Source organism: Pelmatolapia mariae, linkage group LG14 (assembly GCF_036321145.2).
Source record: "Pelmatolapia mariae isolate MD_Pm_ZW linkage group LG14, Pm_UMD_F_2, whole genome shotgun sequence".
Taxonomy (NCBI): domain Eukaryota; kingdom Metazoa; phylum Chordata; class Actinopteri; order Cichliformes; family Cichlidae; genus Pelmatolapia; species Pelmatolapia mariae.
The window spans coordinates 33,783,700-33,808,762 of NC_086239.1; the positions used below are offsets into that span (position 1 = coordinate 33,783,700).

General features: G+C 41.4%; 1 protein-coding gene across 6 annotated transcripts in view; it reads left to right on the forward strand.

Moving 5' to 3' along the window:
* The window catches only part of aplp2 (amyloid beta (A4) precursor-like protein 2), a 52,206-nt gene that overhangs the window by 5,273 nt on the left and 21,870 nt on the right, over positions 1 to 25,063 (forward strand). For all 6 annotated transcript variants that reach the window (XM_063493963.1, XM_063493958.1, XM_063493962.1 and 3 more), the window contains exons 2-3: positions 22,687 to 22,860; positions 24,695 to 24,824. In XM_063493963.1, the coding sequence (XP_063350033.1) occupies positions 22,687 to 22,860; positions 24,695 to 24,824 (304 nt within the window). The remainder of the gene's footprint in view (positions 1 to 22,686; positions 22,861 to 24,694; positions 24,825 to 25,063) is intronic.

The following is a 25,063-nucleotide window of genomic DNA, read 5'->3' on the forward strand; positions in this document are numbered from 1 at the left end:
TCAGGTGTGCAGATCAGTGAGTCATGTGCAGGCGCGGGCGAGGCCTCTGCACTGATTTATCTGTGTTTTTTTTTCTCTTTTCTTTTCTTTTTTTACTTGCACACAGTGGGATAAAATGGAGGCAGGCAGCAAAGAATCAAAGAGCCAGTTTAACTGTGTGCCAGGCATTGTTTCCTGCTGTTTGCATGTTCATTTGCATCACAACATGTAAAAGCAAAAATTACTCAAGGGGTGTTTTTTTTGTTTTGTTTTGTTTTTTCCCCCCCCTCAATCTGTTTGAACCCATCTTCAACTGAATTTTGTCTCTCTTGACAAACAAGAGTAGTGAAATCAGACCTAGTTTTCCAAACTTCAATCATAATTGATGTCTTTTCTTGGATGCCATTTCTTGTTTCTTTATTTGTGTGTGAGAGAGCGAGCTAGTTTGTGGGCGGGTCTGTTTTTCTTTTTTTGTGTGTGGCTATATTTGTGTCTCTGTCATTATTTTCCACTGTGTGTGCTTGCAGCATGCTGGGAGGTCATATCTTTTGGTGTGTTGTGTCTTGGTGTCGCATTGAACGTGCTTTGGGGCGTGATGGGGATGATCACAGACACAGTGAACTGCTCTGTTGTTGTTTTGGGATGGCTTGGGTCCCATTTGATTAGGTTTTTCTCTTAACTTTAACTGCATGCACAGGTATAAGCACAGAGTGCCTTGTTTTGATTGGTTAATGGGGGAAAGGTGGTACTCTTGTCTTGATAAGCAGGCTGAATGACTGGCAAGCTATTTTGCTGCCATAGTGCTCTGTTTTGCTGAGAGCACTGCACAAATGCTCCACCCGCTGCCAGGGAAAACAGAGCATGCTAGTTCCAGCTCCCTCCCTGTCCGTCTTCCTGCTTACTGGGCTTCCTACATATCTCTTCCCACTTTGCTTCTGTGCCTGTAGTAGAAATGCTATCATCCAAATTGGAACAAAGGACAGCACAGACTTCATCCTTTTCTTTTATCCTCTTTTTGTCCCCTCCTCCTCCTCCTGTGTGTGTGTGTGTGTGTGTGTCTCTGTGTGTGTAAAGAGATGAAAATGTCAGAACGGTAAGAGATAGAAGCATTGCAGTGTAACTATATACCCCCAGAGAGAGGCCTGCTTCGGGTGCTACTGCTTCTGCTGCCGCCGTCCCCACGCTGGTACTCGAGCTTTGTGACGGCCCTGTTAGCAACCAGTCTGATACAGCACTTTCTCAAGGAGAACGTGGCCAAGGACAAACAGCAGCCCTGTAGGATGCTCCCCTGGGGACTAAGACATAACAAGGGAAGATTGTACCCATAAAAGAGAGAAGGTGAAAAGGGAAAACCTGGCGTTGAAGCATGAGATGTATTTTTTCCTTTGATCGAATACAGAAAAACATTTTTCCTTTGAGTTTTGCACCCCCATAATTATCTGTTCTGCTCCTATATTCATGCACTGCAATTAATTCAGTAATAGTTCTTCATGCATGGTGGAGAGCTACAGGCTGCCGATCCCCTCCCTGCCCTCACAATGGGAATAAATGATAGATTTTTGTGTGTTGTATAGATTAAGGAGAGGCTAAAACATGGGAATGTAGTGTAGTTTGGAAATAACGGGTATTTCAGGATATTTAAATTTAAATATTTTTATTGTTTATTTTACAGGGTCAGGTAGGCAAAAGGACAGACTTGTGAATGGGGATTATTTTTCAGTGTTTTTCAATTTTCTTTTTGAAGGAATTGAGAACTTGTCTTTACAAATCATATTTCTTTCACAATGCCCTAATGCAGAGGTCGGCAACCTGCGTCTCTTTAGTCCTTATAGTGCGGCTCCGCGTGGTTTGGGAAAATAAATCTGAAGTGAATTTTATTTATGTTAGTTCTTTTTTAACTTATAGTTCTAAATTGGAAGATTATTGTGATATTGAAATATAAAAATAAAATTATATTCTATTATTTTTTCATCGCTCAAAATAAGCGTCACACTCACGGAAGCCGGTATACCCGCCGAAACGCCATGCATTTATTGAGACTTTCAACCCCAGGTAGGCCAATTATGGATCTTCGGATCCACATTATGTCAGCGGCTATTCTCCACCGTGAACTATGTTAAAAACAATCACCGCTCACACCTCACAGACGACAGCTTACAGTCGTGCGTAAAGATGAAAGTGACTTCGTATTGCCCCGATTTGCAGATGCTGTGCGCAGAGGTTCAGGAGCAGAAGTCCCATTGTAAACATAGCACGGCAGACCCGACGATGTTTCCAGGAACATGCTTTTCAGCATCTCTTTATTGACCACTTTTCACACACGGTTGCTGTACGCATACAGCCGGCTGTAGCTTTTCAGCTCACAGCCCGACACACACCAACACAACAGCATAGATAGCACAGACGTTAAGGCGGCGAGGCGTGATTGCGGGTGCCGCTCAGGTGCGTCCACCTCCCCTGCAGCGGCGCTGCAGACCATGCCCCGCCACACACATTAACCAGGTAAAATACATATTTAGGCAGAATTTTGCAAATATCTATTTTTCATTTTGTAGCAGCATAGTACTTTTTTTCCAATCATTTTTTAAAAGTCAGGTCCAAAAGCTCAAAGGCGATATAAGGGTGTCGGCTCACAACAGTTTTTGTTTGCTACATGGATCATTTTAGTTCAGCTGGGTGTCTTTCCTTTTGTTATATTTCTTTAAGAGTTCAAAATGTGTTAATTACATAAATAAAATGTAATTTTCTCTGTAGCACTTCATGGATTTCATAAGCAACACACCTTAGTTGTTCACACAAAGCATAAAGGTAAAAAACAATATATACAGTGTTATCTTCATTTTAGATGTCAAAAAGTATTTGTGGCTCCCAGTGTTTTCTTTTGCGTGGAAACCGGGTCCAAATGGCTGTTTGGGTGTTAAAGGTTGCTGACCCCTGCCCTAATAAGATGCCTGTTCTGTCAAGCAGTATTCTAGTTTATTTATAATTAAACACAGAAAAGCAGCAGATCCTCATGTTGGTGAAGCTGGCCTTTTTAAACTAAAATTTGCAGTTCATATTCTGTTGGTAAGCTACTCAATTAATCAGCAAATTGTTCCTGCACTGAAAAGTCCCCTGAGCCTATTCATTGCTGCTCACAGTGTGTGTTACTGGGTATTGCTGCATGCTCTGGGCCTGATTTTTAGGAAGTATACTTAGCATTCGGTACCCGACTTTCATCCAGATCTGATATTAGCCAAGCTTTGACCCTCTTACTATCCTGGTAGTATTTGTCTTTTTAATTCTCCAACCAATGACCAGTATAGGTTTCCATTATCTGTTACAAGAGCTACTATCAGCCCACTGCGAAATGACTCTTGAAGCAACAATGACTGCGCATCAAGCCTTGAATTTAGAAGTGCTGTCAGATCACAAGTTGGAGGATTTTGTTTGACATTATGTGTAAATTAAATTTTTTGTTAGAGCCATTTCAATTTTATGCATTTCTGGCCTGAAATGGGACTTTTTTCCTTTTTCATTACAAAACTGCAGTTAATGAATGCTTCTGCCGCACACCTCAATCAGCCATTTTGATCTGAGATAAATCCCAATCAAGCACTCTAGAGAATTCCATTAGTTTGATGAGATATGAATATGGCTCCGAGCAGAAATCTGAAATAGTCTGCTGTTTTCAGACAAACCCATTAAAAGTCATTTGATCTTCTGCAGCTAATTATAGAGCCTTGTGAGCTGCTAGCTGCCTTCAGCAAACTCCACCTCCTCCATTCCCCACCTTCCCTCCAACCACTCCCCTCAGTGTTCATCACATCCCATCCTTATGTTTCATATTTAGAATCAGTGCGCTATTATTGAGGTGCTTGGAGCTGACAGGCAGGCTCTGCGGCCCAGTCATGTGAGGGCAAAGGGATTTGTCAGCCTCATACTCTCTGTCATTGTGCTGATTTAAATTTGGGATCTCACCCAGACAAGTAGCAGGATACCGCAGCAGGGTTTGACGGGCCGTACACTGCAGGGAAAGGAACAGGAGGTGGCAAAGCAAGGTCAGACAGTTGACAAAAAGCAAGTAGTAGACAGGCTTGGAGATGGATGCTTCTGCTGTGAAGTATGTGCCTTCTCTATAGGGACATGACTGATTAGCTTTTGGCCTCAGCACGTCTCACTAGAGTTATAATCTTCACTAGTCTGATTGAAATCCCTTTGCCCTCCCCCTGCTGAGAGGCCGAGGGAGGGCAGAGCAGAGCTTAATGACAGATAAGCATATCTATATTACATCCATCATGTTCCCTTGGTAAAGATGGCCTCCCTTGCATTGCCTGGAGCTGCGCAGGCTAATACAGACGTGTGGGCTGTGTCTCTGCTCCACTGCTCAGGATCTGCAGGGGAGTAGGAGAGGCAGGGAGCTCTGCAATCAGAGCACAGATTCATTTAAAGTCAGCTTGGGTGGTCATGGGAGAGCGACACTGCATGCCGCGGCCAAAGTCAAACTCAGTCGCCATCCATAGCATGCCTCCAAGCAGCAATCAGAGTTAGAGAAAAAAAGAATACAACTTCAGTAAGTGATGAAAAATGAATTTAATATAAAATGTAGGACTTTTAATATTTTTTTTCTCTTGAAAATCCATTTTAACATGAAATCCTCAGGGCTTATGGTACATGTAAATTTGTAATATGAGAATGATGAAGGCTGTCTCGCAGTTCATTGATGATAATGTTCCTGTGAGTAAGATTCAGACTGCTGGTCTGTCAGTGCTCCACATTTGGGAAAATGAACATTTGATATTTTGTATGATAAAATGACTTCATTTGAAAAGTTGTATTTTGTTCTCTAACTTTTGTGACAAAGTGATAGAGAGGAGTCCAATTAACTCAGATCTGAGATTTGCATTTCAACAGCAGTGCTAAAAGTCACAAACATTAAGCTGGTCAGTCTTCAAATACCTTCTGGATGTCTTCAGGGAAAGTGCTGGAATTTTGTTGGTTGTCAATTGGTTGTAAAACCTCTTGGGCTGTTTCATTGTTGTTGACCAGCAACACAACCGCTTTCAGCACCACTGCGCTTGACTAATCAGTGACATTTAGCATAGCCGACCGCTCCCTGAACTTTTCTGATCCTTTAGAAAGCATGGATGTTTTGGGGTGGTTAATCATTTAGACTTTATTTATAACCAGGTTTGTCAGCTGGAAAGGTCTCTTCTCCTGTGGGGGAGCTCCTGTAGTCAAAATGCTACCATTTGCTATTTGAGTAAAACGGGACAGGCTACTTGACGTTTGCATTTTTCATTTGGTTTCTTAATACTGAACCCCACTATGTTAAAACTGGCTGTGGCATCAGAGTCAAATCACTGGACAGGTCAACATCTTTCTCCGTATACACCGTGAATCTGTAAGCTGCTATCATTTCCTGTTGTCACACATTTTGGAAACATTGCTACATGCCCTTGATCTCCTCCTTTCTCCAGCAGTTTTCTGGCTGCACTCCTGCCCCAGGATGGCCTCACCGCAACTCATGGCTGCATTATAGCGACCGAATGTGATATTTCCATGTTGCCCTTGAAGCTGCTTGCTGTCAAGGTCGGCTCATGCTGAGCACCATTCCCCCCGCCAGCCCTCTGATTTAGACACTACACTATGTTCTTCCTCTGCTCTCTTCTTGCTGCTGACTCTACTGCACCGCACATTTTGGACAAATTGGCTATTTTATGTCTTACTTTGTTTAGTAGAACAGTCCGTCCTTGTGCTTCCTTCACCCGGCTCTCCTCTCAATATACTACTCGTCAATTGCACCTCTCACCTCATAGCTGCTTTTTCCTCCTCACTTCCCCAGTTTCTCTTCTGCTTGCTCAACAATTACATGCTCATTAATTGAGGGAGTTCAGGCGGCTGAGAGAGACATCAGTGACAGGGCTGGAGGCCTTGCTGAGGTACCCTGTTACTGGTTCCTTTATTGACAAGTCTGCCTGCCTGTCTGCCAGCCTCCCTGGTTCTGAGGAGCAGCGGTGTGGTGCTGCATGCTGATGAGCATGAAGTCATCCAGCAGAAAAATGAAAAGGCAAGAGTGGGAGTGACGAAAGGAAGGAAGGATGCAAGGTAGGAAGGAAAGATCCAGTTGTGTTTTCACTCAACTTGGAGGACATGAAAAGAAGAGAAGCTAAAGAAAGTGAAGGAGCACAGGTCATTTTTCCAAAATCCCCTCTCCTCAGCATGAGAGATTAGGTGACTGTGCTCTGGCAGACGAGAAAGAGGCACACTCCTGTGTCTAATCCTCCCCTTTTAAACTGCTGAGAGTGCAGTACAAAGTAGAGGAAGAGTCTGCATCCACATAAAGTGGCCTGTGGAAAACACAGGCACATAGTTCAAAACAAGCTGAGCCACGTCTAACAGTTGCCTAAGCTCCAAATCTCCCGTGAAGCCACTTCTGGAGTCCTCCCCACCACCTGCTTTTCCGTGCCTGGTTATCACTTTTAACTGAGCTATCGCTTCATAACATGACTTCAAATCCCTCACAAAAAGCCTGCATTAACTCATTAACTTGTCCGCCTTGGTGCCACTAGGCTGACCGCACACATGACACTTGCAAACACACAGCCCATCCATGTTTACTCAACTCACTGGCTAAAAAGAACTTCCCACCCACCCAGCACACAGGGGCTTTTAATAAACGCGCACCCGATGGCCAGTTTAATCATGCTAATGTGTATGTTACACCGGACAGCGTGTCGGCTATTTGATCTCCACTGGTTCGCTAGAAAGAGCTGGGAGAAGAATATACAGGGGAGGAAGAATCTGAAGGGAAGGGAAAACATGAGAAAATGGTAAATTTAGCAGTAAGTAACAAGAAGGAAGCGGTTGTGAGGAAAGAGTAGGGCAACATTTTTTTTTTTTGTATAAATCGTATTATTAATGTTGTTATTATTACAACAGAGGAGCCTCCTGTCAAGCCAAGTATATATGCATTCTTTTGACTTAGTGGTGAGGTTAGATGTTATGTCTATTTTAGTCATAAACATCTGGCATAGTGATGTCAAGAATGTAATCCGCTCCAGGACACGTGGATCGTAAGCTGGGATAGAGAGGGCTGAGAGGGTCGCCAGCTCACATGGCTCAAAGAGGGAGTGAGACATACGGAGAGAGCGGGAGAAACAGGCCGAGAGGTAAATGTATAGAGATGGCTGAGGGAAGAGGAGATAGGCTAGCAGAGAATTGTCCAGAGCGCTCAAAGTGAATAGAGATGAAAGGAGGGAGATGAAGGATTGAAGGGATTGCTCATGCTGAGAGCTTTTAGTGGGCAGAAGAGAAGAATGGCTGATTGTGGTGACAGGAGCTCTGCGGAAGAGACACGCATGCTCAGCATACCGCACAGCTGTGAAGATGCTGCAATAAATTCACCTGAAAATGGACCTCAGTCATCACAGTCCTTGAGTCATTAGTGCAAAAATGAAAAGCAATTATCTTCTTCCTGGAAGAAATGGTTTAAACTCCGGTACATTACTTATGCAATCATGCACCTGTTTAGCTTGCAGCTAAGCAACAAGCTGTGGGTAAAGCCCTCGGTGTAATTATCACTTGATCATTGCAGCACCAGACTTATTTCCAGTAATTTCTCTAACTTATTTTAATCCATATGCCAACCCTCTGTGCACAGAACATCAAGGATCTTAGACTCTGAATTTTCAGCATATTTTGTTTTTCACAAAATGATAAATTCTTAAATTCAATTACCTATTAAAAAAGAACTCAAAGTAAGAATTGTGACTCTTAAGTAGCAATCCCCAATTTATAGAGTCTTGCGCTCTTTTTATTTCCCATTTTAAAGCTATTGTGACAGCTCATTGCTGTGCTTTACGAGCCAGCCCAGGAGAGACACAGATCAATTTTTCATGATGGATAATTATTGAGATGGTTTTGCGATAGATGGCAGACTCTGTTTTATTCTCTAATAGTAGCATTCTTCAGCCCTGCCTCTGGCCTTCAGCACCTCTTTGTTGCTGTATTCTTTCCCCGACTTCTCTTGACAGTGATTGGACTAACAAGGAAGCTGTAGTCAGCCCCTTGCAATCACTTGACGTGTTTCTTCCCAAATTTGGCAGCATGCACTGCAAATTCTACTCCCCAAGCAGAATCAAAAGAAATTTGCTTCCTTCCTCCCTCTACTGCTCCATTCAGTATGCTCTCTGCCTCCCGCTCATCAACCAGAGAAAAACCAATCTGCTCTGTATGTAGCTAATCTAACCAGGTAGGAGGGAAGACCAAATGCAATATTATGATGGCTGTGGATGGTCCTCAGGCAATGTTTGATAGGGCTGGAGAGGTGAACGGGTTGGAGAAATATTCCAGGGAGATGAATGCCGTCTGAAATCTATGTCAAGAGGGGCTGTGGTGGAAATGGCTCTTCATTTCCCTCCTGCTCTGCTCTGCTCTGCTCGCCTCGCTTCAGCAGCAGCTCCTGCCCTCACAATGAAAGAATAATAAAACACAGGATGCAGCAGGCATCCTCATGTCAGCCATCAGTAACTGAACAAACGGGCATCTGAACAGCAGCTCAGTGTGTCTGACGTGCCACAGATAACAGCTGAGAGAAAGATGGTGTGACCACACAGCACTGACAGCACTCATGTGAGAAAATGTATTACAGGGGAAGCCTGCGTGAAGATTTAAATGGAGAGGAGTGAAAATCTTTTTCCTGTGATGTCAGAGTGGACACGTTAATTGTATCCGTGGACTTTTTTTTTTTTTTTTTGTCCCTTTGGTTAACCTGTTGGACTCAGATTATGGATATATGATGCACACTTTGCATGGACTCATGTGTTTGTCTCTGATACACTTGGACCATCTAACCATCTAACCATACTGTCTAAAGGCAAATTCTACCTTTGTATTAGTTATTAGATTTCTTGACCACTAAGGTCAAGAAATCTCAACTCGTGTATGGTGTAGAGAGTCAGACTCAGCATTTCCATGAATGTATCGATCATGTTCATGTGTACAGTAAAGAAACAGGTTGATTTGCAGCAATGCACAATGCAGCCCTGTTATCGATTTCAGTTTGCCAGCACAGCTGGGGGTACTAACACTGTGGGCGTTGGCGATAAAAATGAAAAAACCCACAAAAACTCATTCTGCATTCAGAATGCCTTCCACCACTGATTCCCAAATGAATGCAGTGATAGGATAAAATAATCACAGCTGTGAGAACTTCTAAAAACCCTTGGCAGTATTTTCTAATCTCAGAGGCACTCAAAGTCTTAGATCTGTTTCTTTAGCCATTTTCCCACATGAACACAGACAATATCAGGGGAATGAAGTCAGCACTTTGTCTGAAGTTGTCCTTTCTCACCTGTAGCACAGAGCAGAAGATAGATCGCTTCAAATAGATTTTCACTACTGGAATTACTTTGATTTAGTTGAGAGGGCTCCCTGGAAAGGGCGTGCAGGAGGCAACACACATCATGTCTTCTTGAACCACATGATTAGCTATAGATAGCTGGCAGGATAACACCACAGAGTTTGACACTGCTTATATTTCCATCCATACACTTCTCCTTATCCAGGTAAGGGTTACAGGAGGGTGGAGCTTACCCCAGCTGCCATAGACCTGAGGAAAATGGACACGGACACGGGGAAAACCCTGACTGTTTTGCAACCTTATTTCCCATAATCCTTCACCCAACCAGTTGGTGCATTCAAACCCAGGACCTTCTTGCTATGAGGCTAACCACTATGCCACCATGCTGCCTACTCCCTATATTTATTGATGAAATGATGATGTAAATATCACATGGCTCTTAAACTACCTACAATAAAATCAGGTAACTCACTATATAAACCCACGTTACCTGCTTGTCCTGTAAACATGCCATTGCAGACTGGAATCAATTTGAATACCTTATTTGCAATGTAAATGTCACAGAAGCAGGTTTTTACCTGTTTTAATCAGCTTTCTGGTAGAATTCTTTATCAAGCGAATGAACCTTTAAATCTATTTCACCGTTGTAATCCCACTCTGAGCTCACAGTTGTAACACTTCTTCGAATGAAATCCAGTTCTAATGAGGATCGTTTCTCTTGACAAAACAACAGACTCTCATCAAGTTTGTGAGTGTTTATTTTTTTTCTCTGAATGAGCTCCATTGGTCAGGGCGAGCCTGCAAGACAAGACCCCACTGGCCCACCAACTGGAGCTGCATATAAATAGCCCAGACGCACCTTCTCCCCAGTGAAAAGACTGGAAGGAAAAAAGTACTTTGCTCTAATTAACAGTGTTTTTTTTTCTTTCCTCTTGGCCTAGTATCTCTCCACTTCCCTACATTTACATTTACATGGCAGGCTTTTAGTCGGCTCTTGTGTCCACAACCTCTTAAAATGAGACGTAGCATAATTACAAGGTAATGATAACAAGGAGCATACAGTTAGGAGTGCAGAGATGAGAGCGACAGCAAGCAGGCAATATTCTTGTGACAATACGATGATCCTTTAAGAGAGCAGAGGAGAGGAAAACAAACATGAGTGAAGTAGATGTCAGCCTTCTTTTTTTGTTAGAGCAGTTTATAGCAAGCAAAGGAGGGGGGAAAGAGAGATGGCATTTGTATGATTGAGCAGTGAGAGGCTGCCATGAAGTTCATCTTGAAGAGATGCATTTTCAGGCTTTGACTGAAAATGGGTCCCAACTGCTTGACAGTGCTACATTTGGAAATGATATTGAGTGACTGTATATATTAGGAAGCTGCAAAAATGGTCAGAGTACCAGCTAAATCTTAAAATTGGCTGCTAAGCATACAGAGTGTGGGTGAAGCAATGTGGTGATGCTTTTATGAAAGTCAGCCCGCCTGGGATCTTTTTAACTCTGTGAAAAGTTTAAAGCAGACTGCATTCAGACACAATGTGAATTTGAATTTGCTCTCACTTTGATGGCTGAAGCGATTTTCAGTCATCGGCTTTTCACCACAAAAACCCAACAGACAAATACTCTGACTTGCAGGTCCTCCATTTTCACACATTTTCATCCAGACTAATTTAGTTTCATTCCTGTCAGGGAATCGTACATCAGCATGGAAAGATTTAAAAACATTCTCAACTGAATGAACATCTGGTAAAAGTCAGATCTTTATTTGCATCCAAATATGTTTTTCCAGTTAAATCACCACATTTGTGGGCAGCTTGGAGGTTTGACAGGTGGTGGTAATGATGTTTTTGGTAAAGATGATGAGCTAGTTATTCTTTCTTATTTGTATTTGCAACAGCCATTTAATTTAAAATACGCCCCAGTCCCCCCACGATCCTGAATTGGATAAGCAGAAGGTGGCTGGATGTTTGCTAATATATGTGAATGTAGTTAAACTCAGCCCTGTTTTGCAACCTTATTTCCCATAATCCTTCACCTCTAAATCTGTTCACATATTGCAGAAATAGTATAACCACACTGTAAACTTGGATAAACACTGACCTTCCCACTGATGCTTCTGTTTTACCTAGAAATTTCTTTTTATATGGTAAATAGCAGTGTAGTATATTCAGCACCTGACAAAATTCTATACAGCTGTTGTATCGCTTTATTTTGAAGTGCTTGAATTATCAAATCCATTTGTATTTACACCTACTTGTGCTCTAAATGGGCTCTCCTCACAATTTGACTTGCAGTATCTCAACATCATGACCTCTCATGCTAGAACTATAATAAAAACATTGAAAACACTAAAAAACCTAAATTCCTACCTTTTGCCTGTTTTGGGTGATTTATTCTTCTTCTTCAGTTACCCAGATGGTGTTGATATGAGTGTTTAGTAATTTATCTGTTGTTGCAGCATCACTGTATCTTGTAACAGTGCTATCATGGGCAACATATTGTGACAACTCTAATTTATAAACTGCTTTTATTCGAGTCAGTATAGTTTGGAATTCATTTGTCTTGACAAATTGATCTTTGTCCCTCTAGCGCTACCATATACTAAATGTAGAAGATCGATGTGGTTACTATGACGTCACAAATTGTTTTTAAGGCTTGGAGTTTTTTGCACTTCCACCCTGGCTTTTTTTAAGCCCCCGATGTTGCCACTTGAACATTACACAGCTAATAACTCAGCTAAGATCAATCACTTCATGTGTTTTTTTTTTTTACCTCTTGAAGTCACAGTGTATGTGGCATGCAGTTGTCCTGAAACTCTAGCACTGTTTAGTATTTCCCCTGATCAGGATTCCTCCCATAAGTCAAGCCGTGACTTACTGTCTGGTAAGTATTTTAGAAGAAACCAGCAGCAGTTGGTGCAGTATCTGCTTGCGACATTGCTGAACAGACTGACGCACACTGCCATGGCAATGAGTGCACTTTTTTTTTTTTTTTGTTCAGGAGAGTCCCGAGCACAGACATAGCTTTGTTTACTGTACGTCTGCTCTGTATATGTGTGAACGCCAGGGAAAATGCGCAAAATCCTATAGAGTTGAGGGTCATTTTCATGTTTGCACACAAGGACAGAGTGTTGCTGAATGCACCAAACAGGGCAGAGCAGCTGTTATTGTTGTGTTATCCCCAGTGCCACTCACTCAGCCTTCGCAGCTCTTCTCCCTCTCTGCCACACTGGCTCATATGCCAGTCTCTTGCAACTGTGGCCTCATTCCCTCTTTATCCATTATTTTTTCTCTCTTTTTTTTTTTTCCTGAACCACCCTCTTTTGTCTCTGTCCTGTCCTGTCGTTCTGTCGCTTCTAATGATCTGTCTCCCTGCTTTCTTCTCCTCGCTCTCCCCTGCTCCACTTCTTCAATCTTTCACCCCATCATTTTCTCCCCTCTCTCTCTTTCTCCTTCTTTTCTTCTCTCTTTCCTCTTGCAGGCCCAATGTTCGTCTGTGTGAATAGCTGGGATGCTTTTGTAGATGGTTTCCATAGTGACGAGCCATTTGAACAAGTCGTTATTCACGTCCGTTTGCTGTAAGCTGGAGAGAGGCCATGTTATCTCCCCCTGACACACAGGCAGACCCACGCAGCTCAATCACCACAACTGTTAGCCTGTAACCAGCGAAGTGCGCGTGCTTTAGCTGGAGTTTAATTACAGAAGCGTCTCATTGATGTTTATCTCCCTTCACCAAGCATATCAGCCTTACAGAGCAAGAGATCCGAGTTTCAGCTCAAATCTGGCTTGTTTCAGGAACTGTTAACTTTGTTTTAACATAGAACATGTAGAAGATTAACACCAGTGAACACTTTACTTTGCGGTTAAAAAATAACTTGTCCACAAAATCTTGGAAGTTGAGCTACCAAACTTGTAGCACAGGTACATCTTAGACCCCTCAAAGTTCTTACCAGTATAAAATATGATGATGTCATCATGTTTCCAAGCAAACACTCACCAATGAGCCATTAAAATGACACATTTGTAGCAACATATTATTTTAATTTCCCAATAAAAAATTTATATCCAGAAAACTTGAATATTATGACGCGATACATTATGATCATGATGCCTGGCCACCTACCAATAGACTAAAAATAACATTTATATAGTAGAGCAGTGTTGCAGAAGGACTCAGAAAAATGAGCTGGTTTTCACACCCATATTTTTATTTTCTGTTTATTAATGTAACAAATGTGTAGTAACCCCCTATTTTTGCTAATATTTCATATTTTGGAGAATATCGCACTCTGGACAAAATCACTCATGTTGGTCAAAGAGAAGGGTACACTTTGGTCCTCAGTCCATTGGAGAGCTAAAGGCCAATTTAGAACCTCCAGTAAACCTAGCATGGATGTCTTTGGTTCGTGGGCGTAAACTAGAGTTCTCAGAAGACCCACACATGCACACTGAGATCATGAAAAAATACATGTCCCACATGCAAGCTAGCAGCTAGTCAGAATGCTCAAAATGAGAACCTAACAACTATCAGGTGACCAGAAGGTTCTGAGTTTGAATGTGCTGATCACCTGGGGTTTTTTGTGTAGAGTTTGCATGTTGTCCCTTTCCCTGTGTGGGTTTTTTTCCTGTGTTCCACTTTCCTCCCACAGTCCAAAGACATGAATGTTATGGTAATTCGGTGGCTTTTTGTTAGAATAACCAAGTTTTTGTTGTTGTTGTTGTTTTTTTAAAAGGATCCAATATGAATTTCAGCAAGGTAAAGGTCAGCAAAGCGCCATCAAGGTTTTTTTTTCCCCTCTTCTTTTTATCTCAATGCACATAAACCACATTTCTTCAACCTAGTTTTACTCCTGCCTCACAATTTAAAAAAAACACTGGGTTAACTAGTGATTTTAAACTGACTGTAGATATGAGTCTGTCACCGTCTTAACTTTGGGTTGGACATATCCGGGCGGAAAGGCTCAGTCATAGTTGGACAAGCTGTTAGGAAATTGGATGGATGATACATCATGAGTCAGAAAGGTAAAAATTTCCTTATTGCATCTCACTGAGATCAATCATCCTTTGAACTCTCCTTAATTGATCAACTCATTGTTAAATTTGAATCATTTACCTGGCTCGAGACATGAAATGCATATGGTTACATGACTGTATTTTTACTCTTTCACACTTTGAAGCAGTTCCACACAGTCTCATTATCAATGGCATGTTCAATCAAGCACAGGTGGAGCATAGAGAATTACTAATTAGCTGACTGTCTTATCTGAGGCTGGGGCTGGGGTTGGTGTGTCATGGATAATTCAAGGGTGTGGTGATAGTATTTTCCCGCTCCCATGTGACAGTTTGAAGGAGAAGGAAGAGACTTTTCTCTCATGTCCGGTTCAGTCTGCCTGTGAATGATGGGAGGTTAATGAACCATACAGAGGTGACCGCTAGTGATTAGAAGCATTATGTTCGGTCCTCTGTGAAGCATCTCCCTGTCACCTTAAACTCTAACAAACATCTAAAGGCACGTTCGAGAGCAAAAAACTTTCCTTGAAAACAGTTGTACTTTAGTTTTTTTGTTTTCAAAGTAAACAATGTTGAAGAAGAACAAATTGAAATATTTTTCACAAAAATTGTTCTTTTTTTTTGCTCAATCAAACACGTACAGTCTTTGTAGTTGGACAAAAGGACACTCATAGAGGAAGATCACAGTGAGTAATGTTTCTGTATAAGGAGGAGGAAGCAGAAACTTACTCAGAATTTAGGTGGAAGTGCAACTTTCACATGTTTAGGTTTTGACTTTAGAGGGGAGAATGTCATTAACTGGAATCAACTGTTCCCTGAAATGTAAGTGCATTTTTTGCACTGTTGGTTTGGGGCAGTGACTCATAGGGCATTTCCTTCTAGGGTAGTCTCAGGACACTTTAGATGGTGAAGACAAAAGGCCATTTTGCTCAGACAGAGGAGCTCATTTGCATTGCAGTGAGGGGTTGCCCTTTGGATTCCAATTCTACAAACATGACACCTTTTTCCTTTTATTATTCAGCTTTTACTGTCTACCCTTTTGAGGGTGGGAGGTGGCAGAGGTGTTTGGTCAGTAGGAAAATGTCACTGTCGCAGTGCTGCTGAATGTCTCTCCCCCCCTCTCATCTGTTATCTGTTGCTGGTGAGTTGTTTGTGTAGTGATGGTGCCAGTGGCTCACGCCCAGCCTTCCCATGGGCTTCACGACTGGCAGGAATCACAGCTACATTTGTATCCGTGTGTGTGTAGGAAATATAAATGTTACATTCTTAATGAAAGAAATTAGCTTATATATATTGATTTTGATTCCATGGTTTACACTTCTCATAAAAAACGATTTCCTGTGTTTCTTATTGAATTAAACTTTTGGCAAAGCGTGACCATAAGACTGAGGGGAAATAGTTGCCAGCTTTTCGGTATAAATAATCAGTAAATTCCAGATAATAAATCAAAGTTTTGTCGTTTGTTTTTAATCCCTGAACTGTCACTATTTCCTGTTAAGTTGTCATATCCATTCTAATAATGTTTTCCTAATCTCAGACTTACTCCTCATGTATTCAGTTTCCTCTAAGCTGCCAACTGTAATTCCTATAACACATGTCATTATTTCTTTTTTATTGTGATAGTCACCTTACTCCAACACAGTGGGCTCAGGTAAACAGCTTAACCCCCCTTTTCTTTGCACACATTAAGCTCATAATCTAAATAGGCAAAACGTAAGCAGAGGCTGAATGCTCCTCCATACTTCAAATCACTGTCGGCATGAACACGTCTGTGTCCGTTACATTGATTCTTGTCTCGGTCCACAGCGGCACCCAAAGTGAATCGAATGAAGCGCTTTGTTTGGAAAAATATCTGCTTTTATGTCACCGCTGAAATTTCGATCTGTGCAGCATAAGTTGCTCCGTCGATACTTAAATGAGATAAAAATGCCAAAGTCTGTCTCCTTCCTCTTTTCTTCGAGCTAACATTATCCACAAATCCGTCTGTACGAGTGAAAGTGTCTGAAAATGTTTTCTTTTCATTAGTTGTGTTCATGGGAGTGTTTTCATGTCTAAATCTGGGCACCAAGCAAAGTATTTATTGATCAGTGACTCAAACCACTGCATATTGTTTAAAGGGAAATGAATTATGTTTGCCCTTCAAGGAAAATGCAGTTACAGAAGCAACAAACTAAAGAAACAATAAACAAGCTATACTAACGGCTGTTATAGAAACTAATACAGAAACATACTTTAATTGCTCCCCCACACATATTAACACAATGAAACAATGCTCAGTCACACATTTTACTGCAAGCAATAACACATCTCAAATCAATATTACATTTATTATGTTCCTGTACATTGTCCATGTAGGTTTTACTCCTGTACATGTGAGTGCAGCTTTCTCACTACTGCATATCTTGTTTAAGTATTAAGTCACCAGAGGGAAGGATTATGTGGATTAACGATGCCAGGCATTTCTCTGCAGAGTCACATGGACACTAAGCATTCTGTGAACATGAGAAATCCTGACTGGTGCCTCGTACTGGAGCTGCTTTTAAAAGGGGGCCAGACTGTGAGAATGGCTTCACCATACCTCTGCCAAAATTAGACCGGTTGCCACCGCTCAGTGAGGCCTGAAAAGTTTATAGAACAGTTGACACTGGAGCTGATTGCAGTGTAGCTGTTTTTATGCACAACATGGGCAGATTACCAGAAACTGTTTATGAGAGAAGCCAGGCTCCACCGTTTATTCGACTGTCTGGTCACGGAGGAAATTTGTGTACAGTTTGTTTTGGCACATTCAGAGTTTGCACCTCTGTGTCTGCTTTGGTGGATCACCTCTGAGGTGTGAACCCTGCTGTTCTGAAGATTATGACTCTTATGTATTCATCTCCCCTTTCCCACTGTTCTCTCAGTGTGTGTCCCAAGCTCACACGCTTTTCATGCATACTGGCCTGACGGGTCAACCTGAGACCACACAACCACCTGTGCATACACACACACACACACACACACACACATACACACAGATTGGATTAGCTTCTTTTGGATTTTGCCCAGATGCTGTGTGGTAGGTCATGTAATAATTGACCCGCACTGGTCCTGCAGGGGCTTACTGAAGCCTCATTAAGGAATGTTTCTTTCTCTTTTCTTTTTTTGGGGGGAAGTATTTGTGCCAGCTGTCTTAGCTACACCTTCCTTATTCTCTTATTTCTGCACACAATCTGCATTGTTACTGATATCGGGCTTTATTTAGTCCTTTTCAGAGCTTGCATGGAAAATCATTTTCTCCCTTTCATATCAAACAGTGGGAAAATGTCTTCCACAGACTTGATAATGGCCTGAACTAAATAATCCATCTCAGTAAATGTAAAGCGTTAATCCTTTTAGACCGTTTCTGTGACTTGTTGTTATTTCATTTCATGTCATGTCGATTATTTTCAGCATTTCTTGTCATTACATGATAGAAATAGTGGGGCGAAACAGGAAATGTTGGTAAAAAGAGAAGGGAAATGACACAGAGCAAAGAAAATCACCATCAATTATCTTCTAATGACTTAGCCTCTGGAGGACAGTTTTTCAGGGCTTTCAACGAAGACAGTGGATGTCTTTATGTCTTTTCCCATATGCCACAAGTAAGTGCTTATGAATTCAGATACAATTTTAAAATGCTACATCATGCATCATTATCAGAAAACACCTGATCATCCTTATTTTGTTCTCCACAGTCCCTGTAGAGAGCATGCTTAAACACAACTGGTGAATACTACAAATGAAAAGTTTCCGGTCCCAAAATCTTGTCCCTTGCATATTTATGTTGATTCATCTTTTACAGAGATTTCACTGCACTTAGGTTCAGCATTTAATTGTAAATATATTATTTTTTTGCTTTGTTTGTCACTCGCAATCAGCTAAATATTTGGAGCAAAAAGAGAATTAATTCTGTGTTTCTTAATATCTATGTGGCAATACAGCAATAAATAAGTCAAATGTGTACACCATGTATAGCAAACAGTGGTTTAATGTAGACTATATATAGATGCTTTAACTCGGTCATGTTTTACCCTTCAAACGACAAACACTTTGTTTGTGTAGCTTGGTTCTTAGAGGGCCAGGCTCTAATATCTGTGGTATATTTATCTGTTACCGGAATAAAAAGGAGCATTGTTTGTGTGTTCATTCAGTGTTTCATGCGTTACAGCACAACATGCCCTGCCGTGTCTTAGCTTGTTTTATGTGGAACTTGGCTCGGCTCTCACAGCAGACCAATAAAACATGTTTGTGTGTAGGAGGCGGACTGGGAAAGCGGTGGCACACACACTGGTGTGTGTTTGGAGTAAAGAGTGAAAACGAGCTGAATGATCCTCAACCCACACAGCTTTTGAAAAGCGCCTGTCTCTCCTGCGTTCACGCCACCTTCTTTATTGCATTACAGTCTGCGTTGACTTGAGAATAATATTTCAAACTGGGATATAAGCCAATCGGCGCATGTTTCCTGCTGCTGTTTACCCAATTTGCCTGAGCTTTCCTCTGTCTCACCGCCTCTCCCTTTTTCCAGCTTCCACTCCCTCTCTCCGTCTTTTGTCTTCCCTCTCGCTGAGCTTACGCACAGGAGCAGGTGTTCACACTTACACGATATAACATCTCACGGTGAGTCAGTAATGAGAGATGAGAGGGCTCGATGACTTTTTAGGTGCGGTGGCTTATTTGTCCGTGAGGTGTGTGCCTCAGCAGTTAAAATTACATTCAGATTTTAGTAGCATAGAGATACACACACAATGGTGGTAACGCACGACAAAGAAAATATTTTGTATCGAAGCATATTTCTGTATGCCAACAAAATCTCAAAAGACAGCATGATTTTCAATGCAATCCAACGCTCCCGTTTGCTCTTCAAAATATGCTGAAGGCTCAGCTTTTTAATCCCACTTATTAATATATTATTTCATGTCTTCAGGCAATCTAGTCTGTTTTTTCTGTTTTCATAAAGCCTTCAGCGAGCTGAATTAGCAATAACATTACATGAGGATTTTTTACATGAGCACCCTGATCATAAATATTAGCAAAAATAATTGATAATCAAAGGGCTGCTGTACTTGAAAAAAAAATTAAAAAATGAAATAGTGGCCTGAACTTCTATTTCATGTTGAATCACATCAAGATTGAAGAACGTAATTAAATATTATTGCGTATGACCTTTTAACATCGAAACTGGTGTGTAGTTTGTATTTACTTATGACTCATTTTTCTTACTCTGATTCCATTTCGCTGGCCCTCGTGGGTTGACAGAGCACATCGTTCTTGAATGACATAAAGAACTGGAACAATGACACTCCAGTTGTGTGCTTGACTGCTCTGGAAGTAGCATTCAGATGAGCCACTGTCCAAGGCTGAATCGCAACCAAACAAAAATTGTCTATTTCAAAGTTGGACGAAAATGTGCGACATGTTGAATCAAGAACAAAGGAATCTACGTCTCCTGTAGCAGTGTGCATTTCGCCGTGTGTTTTCTAAAGGTGACACGGATAAGACAGGAACCACAAAGGAGCTAGTTTTCTGTGTGTCACTTCTCGCGCTCTCAGACGCCCTCCATTGCACTGCTCTTTGTGCAAGTCTGGCTCCTAAACAGGCATGTGACTGCAGATTTACCACAGTGGTATTAACTGCCTCCACTCTTCCTACAGTGCTATTGTTGTCCTTGAAGAATTAAAGATAAAGCGGGAGTCAAAGGGGTGTCGAGACACACCCAACACTTGTTTTTCAACGGCAACCTTGTAGTTGTAGTCAGGCTGTCACTATCCCCTCTACACCTCTCTGCTCCTGAGGCGCTCTGAGAATATCTGAGAAAGCAGGTGGAGAGCAAACAGGCTTTCATTTTTTGTTCAGGTCAATCCTTGCTAGTTGCTGTCTTTTCAACAATTAACAGTTAGTGTTGGATTTAACAGCGTAAATATATACATAGTTCACCATGCAAAGTCTACAAATTTTTCAAATAGAAGAATTGTTATGTGGCGGCTGTGTGCAGGCAGGAAAAGGACCCAAAGTGCAGACTCCAGAGACGAACGTAAACTCAAACAGCTTTAATGATGAACTAAAAGGTACCAGAACTAAGACTTCAAACATAAACTCAGGCAAGCAGACAAAACACACAGCATAATAAGCGGTAGATCGCGACAATGACAAAACTGAAACACAGGGCTTAAATACATAGAGGGAGCAATCAGGGAATGGGCAACAGGAGGGAAACACAGCTGGGGCAAATCAGGCCTAACGAAACAGGGGAAGCAAAACCAGACACATTAACATCAGACATGGACCTTCAAAATAAAACAGGAAACATAACACAGAGATGCGAACTTAACAAGGGGATACAGCCGACAGGGGAGACGGCAACTATAGAACACAGAGACATAAACCATAAGACGGAACTCTAAGAAACCAAAGACTAGAAATTATAAATAATATAATAAACTCAAAAGCCCTGGGTCAACGACCCAGGCATCCTAACAAGAATTTGTTAGGCCAGCAGGTAAAACATTATTATATGTGTGTATAAGTACACAAAGTGGAAGTAAATTCAAAGAAAAGAAAATGTATACAGTATACTGTATACAGTACTGTATTTGTTTTTGTAAGCCTCTATCTAGCTACAGTTCAATAACTGTAATAATAACCTAAATCTTAGTATTCAGTTTTTAACCATTTGAGATTTGCTGCCATTTTATTCCTTGTTTGATTTCCTATTTTAGTTCAGAGAGGGAGTATTGGAGCAGGGTAAAGGCATAATCAGGTTGTCGGTGTGGATGGACATGTTTTGAGGATGTGCTTGTTGCTAAATGTGCACGTGTATACATATATAGGTATGTGTTGGGCGGGAGCTTTATTCAATTGATGTGTGTATGTCTGTGTGAAAGCAGACTCAGCTCTGGTTAACTCTGCAGCTCATCACACAGCACAGCCAACTGCTGATTACACAGCACTTGTTTTGTCCTCACTCTACTCTGTTCTGCATCCATTGTCAGCCTGGGAGCCTTCACAGAATTAAACAGAGAGCTTTGTCTAACACGCTGTTACTCAAGCGTTGCTCTTCAGCTGTTTTGTCCTTGGCTCAGTGCTACAGCGGCGACACCTCTGCCCACATCTTCTCTGTGTTGAGAACCCAGCAAATGGTCAGAAATGTGTCGCTACTCATTGCCTTGATCTCTCTCTGGGGCTGAAGTGTGTTTACTCAGTCTGATGATGTTATGACAATCAAGAGGGCATCAGTTCTGTTCCACTCCCTGTCTGGAGACTCCCTAGTGTCTGCTTTGGGACAGTTTGGCATGCAGACCTACATCGCCTCACTGATTAATATGAGATGCCTGTGCAGTAGCACCACTAGCATCACGTGAACATTAGCAGGATGTGACTTATTGTTTCAATGAGGAGCCGATGACACGGCTGATGCTAAACACACACCGAGCCACATGAAAGCCATTTGTACAACAGATGACTGCACAGTAGCTTTGAATGTGTCCATTTGATATCATAAGAGCTGTTTAGTTATCAAATGAAGGACATGCATCTGGGTGTTTGTGCTTCCTGCTTGCTTAAAGAGGAACTGCAGTATATTGTTTAGGAAATCATAACAGAGAAGAGTATACAAAGATAGCGGAAGCAAACAGTTAAGATCAAAGGGTGGGAAAGTAAACAAAGATGGGAAATGGCGTTAGAAGAAAGAAATATTATGGATATATTTCCGGAATATCTTGAAAAACCTGCTTATCTTGTTCTAATATGTCTGCACAGCTGACCTGATGATGCAGAGTGTGTGGATTGTTTACTCTGAAGAATAAATGATCTCTACTTTGTAGAAAGACTTTGGTCCCGGGAGGTCTAGACAATCAAAGCTCCGCCTTCAACTAGGAATGTCCTGGTTTGTGAGGCGTGACGGACTGCAGTTTTTTTCCCCGTCTGATCTCCTGCTCTCTGTGTGAAGCCTCTTAGTTACTCAGTGCACATCAGAGCTAAAAATGTTGTGCACAAATCCAATCAAACCTCCACTTGTTTAACCATCCACCCTGCCAAATATTCCCCAGGTGCAATTAATTTGTCTCCTGTCTGAATCCCTCTGCTCTCTCAGCACTGCAGCAGAGAGTTGGCAGCAGCCAAGACATGCAATACTTCATGTCTTATAAGTTCTGTATTACAGCACATAATCTGAATCTGGTTTATCCGATCAGACTCCACAATGCAGAATGGTGTTTATGAGAGATGGGAGTGGGGCAGACAGCTTCTCAAGTCTGTCAGCCAGCTTATTCCCCAGCTTTTATGGGCTTTATGATGACTGAGTGTTTTAACCCTTATTTCTCCCTTTGCCCTTGTCCTTCTGCAGGCACTGGCAGCAAATGCAGGCACAGGGTTTGCCGTGGCCGAGCCACAGGTGGCGATGTTCTGTGGAAAGCTCAACATGCACATCAACATTCAAACCGGCCGCTGGGAACCCGACCCATCTGGGACTAAGAGCTGTGTAAGAACCAAAGAAGGTATACTGCAGTATTGCCAGGAGGTAAGACATTGTGACACAGACACGTCTTTATCCTGTCAGTCTCACAGACTTGATGAAACTCATTTACTACTTAGAACGCTCAGTGGCTTCATGGGTTGTCAGTTCATTAAATTAGATGACTAGGGATGCAACTGTGTGAAAGTGAAAGAAATGTGTTTGAAGTAACAATTGCTAGGATTTTTATTTTATTATTATTTTTTTGGATAGTTGTTTTTATATGACTGTGCAATTAATCAAATTTAATTTCAGAACCACTTTCGGCTTTGAATGATTATTAAAGCTAGATAATCGAGATAAAGCAATTATTTTGCTGCGTTCTGTTTTGCAGTAATTGTTTTGCTTTCCTTTCCTTTCCATTTACCCAACAATTAAACTGCCAGACCGTGGCATATTTGGTTTCTTTATTTATTTCTAGTAGTTATTTAGTTGTTTAATTTGAATTATAATTAAAGTTCAGAGAAGTTTAACAAATTAAGCTTTGCCCGTTAAGTAAAGTCTTTGAGTAGTTGTGTTAAACAATCCTGGTCTCAACACTGACCAAAACAGCTGTGATGATGACTTTTGTGATAACTGAGCATGACATTACGTTGCCATTTATCCCCCCTTTGTGCCATAGAAACAAGGAAATTTTCTTAAATTCATGTATTTTTGAACATATATTTTGTCACATTTTCTTTATATTTTTACACCTAAATAATAAAATAATAATTTCATCATGTCTGGTTGATTTTAAGAGCTTTCGGGTGGCACATGTGTGATGGCTAAACCTGCAGTCTACTGTGTGCTGTTATTCATTTTTCTTGCTCCATTTAGCAGCTTATTGGTGCTGCTCTCAGGAAATATACTAAATGTCATTTACTGAGAGTTAACTGAGAAGAATACTTTGACATTTTTGGATACACGCCTGTTTTCTGTCTGGTGGAGAGTAAGATGAGAGGATCAAACCGATCTCATGTCTGTACAAAAATAAAAAGCAGTGAATTGGAAAAAAAAAACAAGATTTCCCATTTAATAAGTGAACTTTAGAGCTGCTTTCAGGCAGATTTTTGGACAGAGCCAGGCTATTTTCTTTTTTCAGCCTGCTTGCTAAACTAAGATAACCTGCTCGTGGCAAATGAAAATGGTGTCTGTTCAAAACAGCTGGGTTTGCTTCACAGTAGGTTCACAATGAAATAACAAACTTTTGCACAACTTTAGATTATTAAGTATAAATTATTTGTTGAGGACATTTTAGGTTAGGTGGGTGGCATTGAAGACTAAATTGATGTGTACTGAGGGAAATTAGCTACTGTGGTGGGGGAAAAAGTCAATTTTCATTTCTCTGTGATTTGTCACTAGAGAGGCTTTAAGGTGTTATTTACACTATGGTGGGTGGCTTTTAAATTACCAGATCTTGTGACTGTCATTTTCTCAAGCTGCCTCTAAAATTAAGTTTTACCACAACATGGATATCCTCACTCTTATTTACTCAGTACTCCTACTATACCTGCTAACCCAGGAGGCTGCTGGAAATGGTGTCATGGTTTATTATGCAGCCATCCAAGGAAAAAAAAAAAAGCAGGGCTGTACATTTTCAAGCAGCCTATCTCAAAAGCTTCAGTTGCATTTACCAATGACATTTTGTTGGCATTTGGGGAAAGTGTAAATCATATGCTCTTTCACGGATGAACAGATGGCATCTAGAGAGTATAAAGTGTGGATTAAAGGATCCTACTGAAGCTCCACTTATCTCACCTTCTCTCTCTCTTTCACACACATCTACACACGGACACACATACACAAATGTACGTTCTCTCAGTGCTTAATATTAATTGGGGTCTTCTTCTTCCTGCAGATGTATCCAGAGCTCCAGATTACAAATGTGGTGGAAGCCAACCAGCCCATTCGCATTGAGAACTGGTGCAAAAAAGAGAAGAAAGTGTGCAAAGGGCACGCCCATGTTGTAGTGCCTTACAAATGCTTAGGTAAGCTTGTGCACTTATGAGTGGTTCAAGGGTCGGGAGAAATCACTTAGTTGGTAAATGACCCTTCAAATCTAGATGTTCTTCATTTTCCCCCTTTGTCTGTATTATCCATCAGGGTGGAGAAAGATTAGAGTATGATACATCTTAGCCAGAGGTGACATAGAGCAATATTGGAGTCTGATTCAGTTGACTAATTCTGGCCTTGAGCTGCAGATTGAGCAGATCCAGGCTGGATGGGA